General features: G+C 39.7%; 1 protein-coding gene and 1 long non-coding RNA gene across 4 annotated transcripts in view; one reads left to right on the top strand and one right to left on the bottom strand.

Annotated features, from left to right (window-relative positions):
- The window catches only part of LOC137762839 (ankyrin repeat domain-containing protein 45), a 151,529-nt gene extending 145,367 nt beyond the window's left edge, over nt 1–6,162 (bottom strand). For 2 of the 3 annotated variants that reach the window (XM_068541263.1, XM_068541262.1), the window contains exon 1: nt 6,087–6,121. Coding sequence is in view for 1 of the 3 variants with exons in the window: in XM_068541261.1 (XP_068397362.1) it covers nt 6,087–6,120 (34 nt within the window). In the remaining 2 variants the exon portion in view is untranslated. Of the gene's footprint in view, nt 1–6,086 lie in introns of all 3 variants that reach the window. The other variant, XM_068541261.1, reaches the window with a different exon arrangement.
- A 63-nt stretch (nt 6,163–6,225) lies between these two features.
- LOC137761457 (uncharacterized) lies at nt 6,226–9,258 on the top strand. Its single transcript, XR_011073420.1, has 3 exons — nt 6,226–6,334; nt 6,565–6,747; nt 9,107–9,258. It is a non-coding gene; the product is annotated as an uncharacterized lncRNA (long non-coding RNA).
- The last annotated feature ends 6,489 nt before the right edge of the window (nt 9,259–15,747 follow it).

The raw sequence follows: 15,747 nt of genomic DNA on the forward strand, positions 1-15,747 counted from the left end.
GGTACAATAACACTATTCTAAAAAGAAGAAGAAAAGCAAGATTGAACACAAGATTCAGGACAGTGTTGAGGGGGTGAGTAAAGATGCAGGAAATGGGATAAAGGGAATCACATTTCTAGTAAAGAATATGGCATTTAAGCTGTGCCATAAAGAATGGGCAAGATTTGGTCATTCACAAGTCAGAAGGAAGGGAAATCTAGTTAGACAGAATAACATCTCTTTATACCATAGTCCTATATTAATCTCTAGCGTCACTAAATGTGTATAATACTTGTAATCTGTTGAAGTTAGGAATTCTCTGATTGCAAATAATAGAAAAATAATAGGATTGACTTTTAAAAGTAGGAGATGATTTTCTCACATAGCAGGAAGTTTAAAGGTGGAGATGGTTCAGCAGCTCAAAAATATAGATCTAAGCTCTATTTTTCTAGTCTATCACAGTTCATAAGACTTTCATCATCATGGCTGTTGCCTAATGGTGACAAGATGACTGTCATAATTCCTGGCATCACGTCTGCATTTATGGCAGTAAAAAAGGGGAATCCCCCTGAGGACACTAGTGGCATTCATCCCTTTTGAGAGGAAGGCAAAAAAAAATCTTTCCTAACAAGACCCAACAAACTTCCAGTTATATCTCAAAGGCCAGATTGTTTCCTTGTATTTACGAGAAGGAAAAAAAAAAAGTTTCTTGATTTTCCTGCCTCAATAACAGAAGCAAGCAAGGTAGATGGGGTTGGGGATGGGAGTTGAGTTAGCCAATCAATCATGACTCCACCATAAAATTTGGTCCAAATCTTATCTTTGAGACTGTTTTATTCAATTCCTTCATTTTACAGAATGAATATAGAGGAAACTTATAATCCTTTGAGTGCCTGACATCCACTATCCACCCTCCCAACACACATCGCTGTACACATAAACACACACACACTCGCTTCCTTAAAGAATCCCAATCTCCATTTTAAAAAATTCTTCTAACGGGAGATAAAGCTAACTTCCCACTACAGAAGCCAGAGAGGCACGATCCTCCTTCTCTCCATCTCAGCAAAAGCTTGGGAGCAGGCACATAAGTTAGGCTCGGCCAATCAGCTACTAAGTCCCAGGATCTTGACCTTTTTTTGTTGTTGTTGTTAATCATTGTATTATTTTTGTTGTTGTTGACATATAACACTGTATTAGTTTAAGGTGTACAACATAATGATTTGATATATGTATATATTGCAAAATGATTACCACAATACGTTTAGTTAATATCCATCACCTCGCATAGTTACAAAAATTTTTTTCCTGTGACGAAAACATTTAAGATCTAATCTCTTAGCAACTTTCAACTACAATATTGTATTCAATTCAATACAATATTGTTAACTATAGTCACTATGCTGTACAGTACTTCCCCAGAAGTTTATCTTGTAACTGGAAGTCCTTTTGACCACCTTTATTTATTTCACCCACCCCCTACACCTGCCTCTGGCAACTACCAATCTGTTCTCTGCATCTATGAGTTTGAGTTTTAGCTTCTACATATAAAAAACAGGATCTTGACTCTTGAACATGGGCCACAAGGACATGAGGCTATTTGAAGGACATTCAACACAAGTGACAGCAACAGTGTACTGATCGAACTTCCTGCTATGAGAACATGCTGTGGTTCCTGTGGTCTGAGCCCCCCAGAGCTCCCTTGGTTCCTGCTCATCCAGCCTCCCTAATCATGTGGGCCCCTGGTAAGTATAGCACTTAGACATTAGTTCTTTCTCAAAATCTAATCTCTCTCCCTCTTTTCTTTTAACCATACTTTTTTTAACCAATATTTATATTGGAATAAAACTATTTCCCAGGCACTCTTGTAATATGGTGTGGCCATATGTCCAAGTAGTAAACAATAAGATGTAAGTAGATATGTATTGATAGTATGTAACTTCTAGAAAAGTGTACTTCCTTCTCACTGGATTGCAAGCCTGATACCTAGAGCTTGCACAGCTCATTTAGACCATGAGGTAGATGTCCTGTCCAAATACATACATATTACTTCAATTATAATACATAGCATATAGTAGTTTGTCATATCTTGTTTTAATTATACATGTAAACATATATAACATCTATTAATAGGGTAACCAAAGAATTAATTGTTCAGTAGTAATGGACATTTTTATCTTGGGCACATTGCATTTATGGGTATATTTGCATACATATAATTAAACAAAATATCATTTATCCTTACTACATGTAACATACTGATGTTTTTAATCCCATCTATTTTTTAAGGCTGGGTGCCACCCACTAAACTGATTTCATGACCCACTAATGGGGTGCAACCCACAGTGTGAAAAAATATTAGTCTTGAATAACCACCAAGGAAACTCTACCATGAAATCAACAAGAGAGACTCTAACAGAAGTTAGACAGCATGTGCTTGTGGTTTATAGCTTAGGTGACATATGTCCTCATGCACCCAGGACAGTTCCAGTGACATCTCTTCCCCTGGTGTGATTTTTTTTTAAATTTATTTTTAGCTGCATTGGGTCTTCGTTGCTGCACACAGGCTTTCTCTAGTTGCTGTGAGTGGGGGCTACTCTTCGTTGCAGTGGGTGGGCTTCTCATTGCAGTGGCTTCTCTTGTTGCGGAGCATGGGCTCTAGAGCGCAGGCTCAGCAGTTGTGGCACACAGGCTTAGTTGCTCCGCGGCATGTGGGATCTTCCCAGACCAGGGCTCCAACCTGTGTCCCCTGCATCGGCAGGCGGATTCTTAACCACTGCGCCACCAGGGAAGCCCCAGCCCTGGTGTGATTTTTAATAGCATCCTCTTTCACCCTCAAAACATCCATTACTACTACACAATAAATTATTTTGTTACCTTACTAATAATGTGATATTCTGGAACACTCTACTAAAGATATCCATATTCAAACCTTAGAGAATAGAGGCAGGATGTGTTTGAAATGCCTTTCCTCACTGGCCCATCAGGGGCCCAGACATGAGACCTTGAAGATACTGAGAAAATTCTATTTGTTTTTCATATGTATTCCTGCTAGGCCTAGAATAGCTTTTTTTCCTCCTCCACTCCTACTAGCCAAATCCTATGTAGGCCAAGCTATAAACCTACCTTCTTCCTAAAACGTTTCTTCACTCCTCTCTAGAATGTACCCAGGCCTCTCCCTCCTCTGAACTTCAAAGGTCATTATATATATTCTGTACCATACAACCTACCAAATATGGTATTATATTATTTTCTATTTGTTTCAAGTACTTAAGACACCAACTCAATTTGACTGTAAACTGGATAGGAGCAAGTATCAAGCTTTATGTTTCTCTTGTGTCACTTTCAGACTGACCACAATTCCTGGCTTGTTGTATGCATTCAATAACTCTTAACATCAGGCTTGCAATTCCCCCTGCTTTTCTTCACAGCCAAGAGCAATGGATTTTGGAGTTAGAAAGACTTGAGTTCACAATGCAACCCTGCAACTTATTAGCTACATAATACTGGGAAGTTTACCTAATCTCTGCTAGAAATAACACTAGAACCTAGTTTATATGATTATTCTGAGACTTAAAATAAATCAGATGATGCATGTGCTAAGCACATGGTGAGCACTTGGTATGCGGACCCTATCATCATCATTGTACCGTCATTCCTAGAGCAAAAGCATCCATGAAGCAAAAGACAAGATAGTAATTCTATTAGTTCTTTTTTTTTTTAATACACAGTTTTCCTACATAGCGTTTGAGTAAATGACTTTCTACTCTATGACCGCCGAACACTTGATTACAGACAGATTATTCTGCATCTAGATATCAATCTAATCCCAGGTTAATTCAGAGATTTGGAGATAAATTAGATCAAATCTAGCAATATGATTCAGGCCAGAATACTAAAAGCTACCCTTGGTACACCCTTGAATAGAGTGTAATTTCCATACCAATCCGGAAGTAATATGATTAGGGCAGCAGTTCTCAAATTCTATGATCTAAGGGCTCTTCACACTCTTAGAAATTGAGAACACCAAAAGTTTTTGTTTATGAGGGTTATATCTATCTGTATTTATCATATTAGAAATTAAAACTGAGAAACCTTTAAAATATTAACTAATTCATCTTAAAACAATTACATGTTAACATAAAAGTATAGCTTATAAAAAATAACTATATAAAGACAAAAAATTGATGAGTGGCATTATTTTACATTTTTGCACATCTCTTTAATGTCTGGCTTATTAGAAGACAGATGGATTCTCATATCTGTTTCTGCATTCTCTGCAATGATGTGTGATATTGTGATACCACATGCCATGTGGCCTCTAGCAAACCACTGTGACATGTGAGAGAATGAGAGTGCAACGGCAAAAAACATCGAAGAATTAATATGAAGACAGTTTGACTGGCAGACTCCCTGAAAATGTCTTAGTGATCCCCAGGGATTCTCAGACCATACTCTGAGAACCACTGCACTAAGACTAACCCTCAAGCCACTCCAGTCTATAGGCAAGCTCCCAAGACTGTTCTAATCCAAATCTAGACTGAACTAGGATCAGCCTTTCTGTAATAAAAGGACAAAGTGAAGTCTTATACGCCATTTATCCTTAGGCCTGACTTTTGAAAGACAATATCTAATTAGGAGAATAACTCTCATGTGTTTGGTGGTCTATTGTTGACTATGCCCTTCATCATATTGTCCTTTGAAGACAGAGCAAAGAATTCTATTTTCTATGGGTTTTTTCTTCTTATAACATAGAAGATTTAGAATATTTTAAAGTATTTTTACTGTGAATATAAGTTGTAACAGGGTGATCATACTAACATAGCTTTTCCTTTCTTCCTTTTATCAACATTGTAGATACTGAAAAAACTTAACTCACTAATATTTTTGTTTTAGAAAACAGTTTTTCCCATGAGAAATATGTAACTTATGTTCAATATATAGTGGGTTATTTGTGTTATTGTTAAAACAATAAACTTTTTTTAATTCTCAGTTTTAAGTTCTAATTCTTACTATACCTATAATATTTACTGTATGGATAGATACTTTCTTTGCCCAGAAAAGTTATAACATGAATCAAAATTGCAACCCCACTACATATAACCAACAGTTCACATAGAAAATGAGCGTGGGGAGGGGAGAGGGAGGGCTGGAACTCTGAAGGCAGAATGACTGTGAGTCAGAAGACCCATGCTTTAGTCCTGATTCTTGTATTTATTTTATTAATTATGCGACTTTTCTGAACTTACTCTCCTCAATTGTGAATTGAGAATAGTTCTGCTTTACTGAATTGGTGTGAATTTTAACTATTAAGTGTGAATTCTTTTGAGGCTGCTAAGGCACTAATAATAGAAAATCACATAGGTCTCTACTCCACAGGCATCCCAGTCTGGTGGGAAAGAGACAAGTAAATCAGCAATGACAGAGTGAGATAAGGGGCATAATGGACATAAGCAAAGGGGGCTTGGAGAGTAAAGAGGCTGGACCTCTAAATTAGACTCCCGAGTGGGGAGGTCCCGGAAAGGCTTCTTAGAAGAGGTGACCCTTCAGTATGGAAGAGCAGGAGTCTTAAAAGGAGGAGAAAAGCACAATCCAAGTAATGGGATTAGCATAAACAAAGGGCAAGGAAGGCAGACAAGACACTATGAAGTTGTGGGAGAGGAATAGATCTTAAGGGCCTTTTAAGCCAATTGAATTTTTTCTTCAAAAAGTGTAGTCCCTTAAGGATTTTAAGTCCCAGCTCAATGGAAAGGCCTCAAAGGGCAGCCCTGGGCTCCCAGGATTAAACAAAGGGAAGACCCGAGGATACAGACAGTGGCAGCCCCAGCGCGAGAACACGGAGGTGGGGCGGAGGGGATACCGGTCATTTCTGGGAACCATAGTTCGCCTTTCCGCCTGAAGCCCGAGGGACCGCCCGCGGAGCGTGACCGGCTACGCAAAGCTCGGGGCAAAGGCCAAGACTGAGGACGCCGCGGTTGAAGCCCACTCCCCTCCAGCCCCTGCCGAGCAGCGTGGAGGGGAGATGCCCATTCTCTTCCACGCCCACGCGGAGCGCCCACCCCAGGCCCCTCGGACCCCGGACCCGCGACCCTCCGACCCGGACTCACCGCTCCCTAGGCCCCGGGCTTCTGCGGTTACCATGGCGACGGCGCACCGGCGCGCGGCAGCGCCACGCCGAGCCCGGCAGCGCCACCCCGAGCGCGGCAGCGCCACCCCGAGCGCGGCGGCTCCGGCTGCGCGCAAACGTCAAGGGTACAAGGTGCAGGAAGCGAGAGGCCGAAGGCGGGGAGGAGTTCGTCAAAATGATTTAAATTGCTGTGTTTGGACGGTGGCGTGCTAGTTTTTTCATTGTTTTGTAAGTTTTCAGTAATATGGTCCATATTTATTTTACAAATTTAAAAAATAAAATTTAAAAATAAGGTGTGTATATTGGTTGCCGGCCAGTCTTAGACGTTTGGCCTTTAAACGAAAGAATTTTCAGGAAATATGAGGATGCATTCTAAAACAACGGAAGATTGTAAATATAAAACGGACAACTTGCTTAATTTTCTAGTCTACTGAGGATCTTTCTCCTATGGTTTACAGTCATTGTCACCAACAAAAGGCGTTTCTTGAGACGTCATAAGCGCCAACTATGGCAGGAGCGGAAGCAGTTTGGAAACGGTGTCTCTTGATTCAGGAATTTAAGATCCAAAACAGTCGACCTTTAAAAAGGGGGAAAAGAGTGGAGGTGGGATAGGAGCATCGAAAGAAACCAGTAGAGAAGAGGTAAGCTTACCCAGAAATTATGTAAATGTTCATATCGATCACGAAGCGAAGACCGGGAAGTTTTTGTACTGAAAAGGAAAACAACCTTCATTTCTTTCATCATCTATTTCTACAAGGAAATCATTAAGGAAGAGGTACCATTTTAGAGAAACTCCAAACATTTTAGCTGAAGGCTGGATAGCCTAGCTTTAAAGTGAGTATTTGGCCTAAGGCCCAAGCAAAATATCACTGTCATAGATCTGAACTTCTGAAATACAAGAGGAATTTTGAAAGAATTTTAAACTGTAGTATTAAAATTTCTTATTCAGATAAGTTGTGGTAATCAGAATTGTAGAGATGACTTTGTAGACAGAGACAGTATTCTAGAAGCTTTGTCAGCTGCTAGCTTGCTCCGGCAATCACCGATACAGCGTACTTGCTCTACTAAACACTCATTTCCTACTGAAGTTGGTGGAGGAGCAAGACATTTTAGGCATTTCACTTTTAATATGTTCTTTTTCATAGTCTTTGGTTTGGGGAGAGTCTTTTAATGTCTGAATGCAAGATGACTTATGATGCATGACTGTGCATGATTATGTTTTTAATTAATCTTCATTGGTTGTGAAGAATTCCCAAATACAATTGTTTCTTGAAAGTCTTAAATTGAATTAAATAACTAAAAATTAAATAGAGTTCTTAAAGATTACTTTTAGTACTCTGAAAGCTAGAAAGGGTGGGAAAACACTAAATAGGTCTGAGAAACCTAAAATCAAAGGGGCCTTGTTCTCTTCTTAACTCCATGTCAGAAACAGCTGCATGATTCATTGGGGCAGACTAGGTTAGAAACAGCCTTACAAAGGAGATTCCTGCCTCCAGTGTGGCCCAGATGCAGCAGATAGACTCCTACGATCACCTCTAACTCCCATGCCCGCCACCCAAAGCTTGGGATAAAGAGCCATTGGATCTGAAGGGGGCAAATGGATGTACAAGAGACATGTCGACAACAACCTGTGGGTACTAACAATGGGGGTCCAGATAAGACAGTGAAGGCCTGATGTACAAATTACTTAAGGAGCAGATGAGATAAGCACTCTTCAAGCCCCCCTAAAATCAGGTCAGCTCCAAAAAATTACGGAAGAGAGGTTTCCAAATTGATTGAAATTCATTTTTTCCACTCTAGGACAATGGGTCCTCTGATTAGAATTTAAATTATTGGTCTTCCCTGGTGGCGCAGTGGTTAAGAATCCACCTGCCAATGCAGGGGACACAGGTTCGAGCCCTGGTCCAGGAAGGTCCCACATGCTACAGAGCAGCTAAGCCCGTGCACCACAACTACTGAGCCTGCACTCTAGAGCCCGCAAGCCACAACTACTGAAGCCCACGCACCTAGAGCCCGTGCTCTGCAACAAGAGAAGCCACCGCAATGAGAAGCCAGCGCACCACAATGAAGAGCAGCCCCTGCTCACAACTAGAGAAAGCCCGCGCGCAGCAATGAAGACCCAACGCAGCCAAAAATAAAAATAAATAAATGTATTTTAAAAAAAGAATTTAAATTATTTTAATTATTATTATATTTCTTAAATTCCATAGTTCATAGACTGAGAATCATGTTCTTTATACAAGTTAATTTCTGGTGAAATAACAGGATAAATTAGTTGAGAAAGTTACTCCAAGGTAACTTAATGTACTATATGAATATTCATATTTCATTAACTAAAAGCCTATCATATGCTGAGTACTACGAAGTGATTCTTATAAATAATCCCTAATCCTCAGAGCAACTCTGTGAAGGTAGTATTATTATTCTTCAAACTGACACTCAGCAAAGTTGGGTCACCTACCTAAGACCACACAGCTAGAAAAGAGCTGAACCAGGGTTTGAACCTAGGTCAGTGTGGTCTAAATTACCACAGGATTGCCACTGGTTAGCTATAAACTAATTATGTATTAGAGGATGCCCATCCAAACTGATAATTTAGTTTTAAAATAATCTTTCTTGAGCCATTGTTTTGGCAGTAATTAGAAAATATCAATGCCACTCCTACTGTATGACTAAAGGACTGTTTCTGCATATAGCTAATCTTCACAGCTGAAACTTGAAGGAGAATGTACTGAACATCCATTGTTTCTGCCTGCCCATCCTTCCTCTTCTGGTTACAGCACACAGTTTTCTAGTAGGGGACCCCTTTCACACACTCTCAGCCCAAGTCGTTTGGGTAGGGCCAGTCCCACTCCAGATCAAGTCCCAGCCAAGCAGTGTTTTCTACACCCCTGGTAACAGTGATTAGGTCAGGAAAAAGCATGGAACACAGATCAGTGTAATCAAAGCTAATCCTGAATTTTTGCCAGAGCAGTAGGTAAATAGGCATTCTTTTTTCAGCAGGGGTTGATGAGAGACGGTCAGCCTGAATTGCCAGTAACCATCTTGCCACTATATGGAGAGAGCTTGACAGAGCAACGAAAGAGCCAAGAAATGAATCCTGAGGCCATTCCTTGAGCCCTGGAGCTAGAAATACCCAAAGCCATTTTTTACCCCCCTTTTTCAATTGTGTAAGTCAATAAATTACTTTTTTCTAATTCAAACAAAGATTGGATTTTTGTTACTTGTAACATCAGTGTCCCATAATATGGAGGGGGGGAATATATAGGATGGCTTTATTTTAGAAACATGCTATCCCTAGGGGTAAATACCTGAAATTTGGGATGGATAATATTGCAGTTACGAGTTTCACTTAGAACAACCGTGCTTGAATATTATTGGTTAGTTGATCAATGTTAACCTGGAGGCAGGTTTCTAGTAAAATGCCCTAATGTTCTGTCACCCTCTCCATTTCACCATCTCTGAGTTAGTGACAAATATAACTATATAAGGCATACTTATCAGATGACCCAAGGCTTGGAATAATAAATAATATGAGAGAGGATGGCAGAGTGAAAATCCAAACTCAAAAGATAACTAGAAATTCAACAGGCAAAGGAGTAGAAAAAGGCAACCCAAAAGAAATGTAAAAATGCACGAGGCACAAAATAAACAGCAAAGTGCATTAGTGAATACCTAAGTAGGTTGAAGTAGCAGGAGACTATGTGGTTGGGAGAGAGGCAAGAGTCGTAGTTAGGGGGATTAGATGAGGTCAGACAGCAATGGGGAGAATGGTTTGGAAAGGATAAGACTGCAGGCATAAAGAGGACCCAAGGCTGACTCCCAGGTTTCTATCTTGTGTGACCAGGTGGTTTGTGGCTTGTGGTTTCCTAAATAAGAGAGATTTTGAAGAAGGGCTGGGTCAGAATCAGGATGATGAGTTCAGTCTTAGAAAAGGTAGAAATATCAGTGTGCCTGATATCAGTTACTGTATATTTGAATCCAAAGCTTAGTAGACAAGACCAGGATATAAATATAGATTTGGGAGTCATTGGAGTATAAATGTTATCAAAAACCTGAAAAGAAGATGAAGTCATCCAAGATGAGTGAATGAAAGAACAGAGGGCTGAGGACAGAGCCCTGGGGAGCAATTACATAGAAGTAAGCAGAAGAAGATAGGGAAAGAATGATCTGAGAATGAACAGACCCAGATGAGTGTGGCAACATAGAAGCCAAGGAAATAGTTTCAAAAAAGACTGAAAAAATGACAATGGAATTTGGCACTTAGGAGTAACCTTTGTGGGATCAGTTTTAGTGAAGGGTGGTAGGTAAAATCAAGATTTCAGTGGACTGAGGAATGAATGAGAGAGGTCAGGAAGTAGAACCACTAAGTTTTTTTTCTTTTTTTAAAGGCTTTTTTTTTTTGACTCTCTAAATGCAAGAAATATCTTTATTTTTAATGTAAGATAAGTTTGGCATTTGTCAGATACAACATCAGGGTCATCAATTTAACAACTATAATTGGAAATGAAGTGCTGGCTGTAAATATACACTACTCTTTTGAGAAGTTTGACTAAGATGTGGAGGGAGGAGATTGCCCAGAAGTGAAAGGAAGACAAGGTGTTAAGGGAGATGTCTTGGCAGCGGGAGGATCACAGAAGCCTGGGTGTATCTATAGGATGATAGCAAGGAACTAGTAGAAAGAGAAGATTAAGAAAGGAGATGACAGGTGAAGTAAGATCCTAAAGGAAATTAGAGGGAAAAGGGTTAAGGTATAGATGGGAGGGTTGGCCTCAGAGAGGAGGAACGTGGCTTGGTCCTCTAATTCTGAAATAGAAAAGGTAGCAGTGGTGTGGATACAGATAATTCTTCTGGACTGTGGTATTGGAAGTTAAAGAAACCAAGCCTGATGGCCTTGAACAAAGTATGCTTAAACTGAGGGAGGAAGGGATGAGTGAGGGGCTTGAAGATTTGGCAAAATAAAGTTTAAAAATGTTGATGGCATTGAAGAGGTGAATGAGGTTGAAGACCATGAATTTTAGTGACCCCCAACCTGCAGAGTCAAGTGCTTTTCTCCAGCAACGCTCAGACATCCAGCTTGATCTGAAGTGGGTGTGACGGAAGGATAAAGGTGCACGAGGATAAAAAGTTCTGGTGAGAAAATGAACAGTAAAGGATTACCTTGTCCAAAGAAAAGTTGTCCCTTTCCCCCCAGCTTCTTGGAGGTAACCTCTAAACCCTTGGTATGTCCTGCCTGTCTTTGTTTACCTGGAGGCCTTGGACCATGCTGCATAGTCTGTGCTAATAATGTGCTTTATGGTGGGGCCATGGGTCATGCAGCATCAGCTCGGCCTCTCGAGCCATCTCTAACATCCCCAATGCAATCAGTGAGCCCAGTTTTGTATTGGAATCTCCTACCATCAATCTGGTCTACAGAGGAGAGCCACTACTGAATTTATTAGTGATTCTGGGTTCCCATCTCTCTAGCACCTTCCTTATTACTTTGGTAAATGGTGTATCCTCTGGTCTGTCCCATGGAATATTATTGCCTGGTGAGTTTTCCAGGCTTACATAGTTAGTACATATATCCATTTTAGCATGCTCACTTCTTTGAACTTTTTAATCCCTTGTTCTACTGCCTTCTATGGCAATTCAGGCATCTTTACCTCATTTAGTATGGGCCATCACTATCCATATGTATGAAACCATTCTGACAGCATGTTTACACCATGTCCTGAGATCCTTGCCAGGTTGTTAAATCCTGTATCCCAGGAGAGTGCTTCCAAATTAATTAAACTCCCTTACTCAACTCTGTATTCTATCCCTCTTGATCCAGCACTCTCAGAATTCAGTCCCATGTGTATTCACCCACATCCTGAACTCCTAGAATATAGTCCCTTTTACTCCATCATCATGTGTACCCTCCTGGATCCTGAACACCTTAACGTATAGTCCCTTTCCTTCATCATCAGGTCCGTCACATCCCCAGTTAGTGACTTAACTCTAGTTACTGTATTGGCCTGGAAGGTAGAGCTGACCCCGAAAGGGCTCGAGTTGTCCTGCAGAAAGGAGGAGGACTAGCCCTAGGGAGGTGGGAGTCATTTCCTTGGCTCAAAGTGTTCACAGACCTTTGGGAATTAAATATTTTAGGTGCATGAACCCAGATATCCCCATTCCATATGTCAAGGTCCCACTTTTTCCTAATTAGCACCACGTCCTTGGCATACCAGACTTGCCAATATTGAGAGTTTAAGCTCCTTTGAGGCTCTGCTACCCTTATGATTAAGCCCTGGACCTGGTCCTCAGCTATTCCTGCTCTCCAGTTGCAGAAGATGAGAGCTTCTATATTTGTTACCAGGGAAATCCTTTAGCTTTCATGTTTAGTTTTTAATAACCAATTAATCACTCTCAGTATTTCATTAAATAGCATCAAATAAGCTTAGCAACATCCACCCATATTTCTTCTATATATCTCTAACACCTGACACACTGTACCCACTAGAATATTTCCTCCCCACCAGTTTGCTAATAGTGAAAGTTTTTAACATATGCACTGCAATTGCGTCAGGGACTATTTGTACACTTTCTACTAGAAGTGATGATATCTTCTGCCAGCCTGGCAGCAGGTGATCCAACACCACTATCTTAGTGACTGCTTCTTGACCCACTCTTGGCATTCCTGGCACCAACTGTCATAGTTGGGTGACCCAGGAAGCATATGCTGAGATGGAGTTTGCATGCAGGAAATTTATTAGGGAGTGCTCTTGAGAGCAACACCTGGAAAGAAAGGTAAGGAAACAGGGCACAAGGAGAATCTGGGCTGCAATATGGTCTCAACAAAGGTTGATTCAGACCATCTGGGGAACTCTGAAGTTGGGTGGCCCTTCAGAGCTGTCCCAAGATGGGGCAAAGGAGCTGTACCTTGTACCCCTGCGTCAACCAGTTACTGGCTGCAGGCTGCCCCAGGAAGGGAGTGAGACCTTGGGCAGGAAGCCCCTCTCTTCCACCAAGGTGCTTCCCACAAAGGGCTGCCAGCTGAGATCTCTCTGCCACTAGCACTTCTAGTGGCTGGTGGATCATGTCCCTCATTCCCCAGAAGATGTCTGACTGGTGCATTACAGGATTCACCATATGCCACCAATTTGTTTGGCCCATTTGTTTTTCAATATTCAGGTATTGCTTTTTTCTCTTTTGATTAAATTTTGTTTAAAAATTGTTAAAGACATTTAAATAAAATGCCTTTAATTTTATTGAAATAAATGTTATTTAATAATATATAATAAATAATAAAATAAAATTTTATTTAAATAAATAAAATTTTTTATTTTTTATTTTTATTATAAAATAAAATTTATAATAAATAAAAGTGTAACTTGCTTAAATAATTTTTAGTTATTAAGAACATTTAATAAATAAAAATATAGAATTGAATACTTTCAGAGAAATCTGGCTTCCATCTCTAATTCCTCTACCCTGTTCCCTCCTCTCCCCTCTAGCTCACCATTTTTATTAATTCTCAGTTTATCTTTCCATTGTTTTTTAAAAAATAAGTAAATACACATATATACACTCGCACATATTTCTGCCCCTTTTAAAATCGAAGTTAGCATATTGTAAACACTGTTCACTTAGGTTTTGTTACTTAACAATATACCCTGAAGATCATGCTGCGTAAGTATACAGAGATTGTCCTCACTTCTTTTTTTAGCTGCATAATCCTCATTATGTGGATATCCCATTGCTCATTCAATCAGTCCCCTATTGAGAAGCCTTGGAGTTGTTTCAATTCTTTTGCTTCCACAAAGAATCCTGCAGTTAATAGCCTGGTGCATAATTTTTTTTAATTTTTGCAAGTGTTTCCTTGGGATAGTGAGTTTGCTGGGTCAGAGGTAAATGCAAACATAATTTTGCTAAATCTTGCCAAATCCCTCTCCATAGAAGTTCAATCATTTCGTACACACACTAGCCATGAATGAGAATGCCTTCTTCCCCACAGTCATGCCAACAAAGCATGTTGTCCAATTCTGGATTTCTGCCTACCTGATATGTCTTAGTATAGCTATAATTTGCATTTATCTTATTATGAATAAGACTGAATATATTTTCAAGTGTTTAAGGGCCATTTCTATTTCTGTGAACTGCTTGTCCATATATTGCCCAAGTATCTGTATTATTTGGGTTTTTTCTCCATTTTTTAGAGCCATGGATGTAGTACATTATGAGTCCTATATTGCAAATATGTTTTTCCTAATTGTCATTTTCTTACTTCATTTGTAATATTTTTTCCATGGAAATTTTTTTTATGCAGTCAAATTTATCTTTTTGCCTCTAGATTTTGAATCACAGGGAAGTTTTCCTCCACACTTAATTTAAAAAATTCATCTGTGTTTTCCTGTACTATTTTTATACTTTCATTATTTGCATTTAAACTTCTGATACATTTGGTTGTTGTGGGATAGAAAGACCCAGCTCCTTTATTCCAACTTGTGAAAACTCTGAGGGGCCATCCCTGCTTCTAAGCGTCCCATAGTGTCTTCAGAGGCCTTTGTTGAGACTGCACTGGGGTTCAACTCCTTATATGGAATGCATTCAATTTTATCTTTTTCCATAGTTGTATAGCATCATTTATGCAACAGTCCATATATTCCCCACTGATTTGAGATATCATCTTTATCACACGCTAAATTTCCATGTGTTCCTAGGTCTATTTCTGGATTTTCTACCCTGCTTTATTCATCTGTCTGTTCATACACCAAAATCACAGTTTTAATTATAGAGGTTTAGAACATGTTGTAATAATATGTTAGGGCTAGCCCTCCCCTTTGCTCTTTCTACTTTTAGGCTATTTCTGGGTATTCTCATTTCTCTATTCTTCCATATGAACTTTATAATCAACTTATCTAGCTCTGTCAAAACTCTGATATTGATTTACTTGGATTGCATTAAATTTATAAATTAATTTATGGAGCACTGGCATCTCTATGAAACTGAGTCTTCTTCTCCAGTAACATAGGATGTCTTTCTCTTTGCTCAAGCCTACTTTTGTTTCTTTCAGGAGTGTCTTATGGCTTTCCTCATATAGGTTTCATATAACTATAATGACTCTTGAATGAGAGTTGTAAAGAATTCAGATTCCATCTTATAGATGAGAAAACTGAGGACCAGAATGACCAAGTGATCGATTGAGGTCACAGAGTTAGCACTAGGACTCAGGTCTCCTGGCTCTCATCATGGTGCTCTCCACCCTATAATTCTATGGATGCATCTAGGCAACTAGGAAAATGCTCTTTCATTGTCTGATTTGTGATCATTCCTCCTGTTATGTTCCTGAACTTTCCAAAGCACTGTCCCATTTCACCAGCTTTGTCTCACACTGCTCTCTCCAGTGAACTCTTGCCAAGATGTCCTTGCCTCTCTGGCTTTCGTGTCTTTGTCTAGAACACTCCTCCCTCCATTCAAACTCTGTCACCTAGTAACTCCCATCATCCTTCGTATTCCTACGTAAGAGTCACTCCCTCAGGGAAATCTTTTGTGCTACTTACGTATTGCTGCATAACAAGTTACCCAAAATTTAGTAACTAAAAACACAAACATTTATTATATCACAATTTTTGTGTATCAGGAATCCAGGCATGGCTTAGCTGGATGCTTCTGCCTCAAGG

The sequence above is a fragment of the Eschrichtius robustus genome, chromosome 3, assembly GCF_028021215.1.
Source record: "Eschrichtius robustus isolate mEscRob2 chromosome 3, mEscRob2.pri, whole genome shotgun sequence".
NCBI classification, from domain to species: domain Eukaryota; kingdom Metazoa; phylum Chordata; class Mammalia; order Artiodactyla; family Eschrichtiidae; genus Eschrichtius; species Eschrichtius robustus.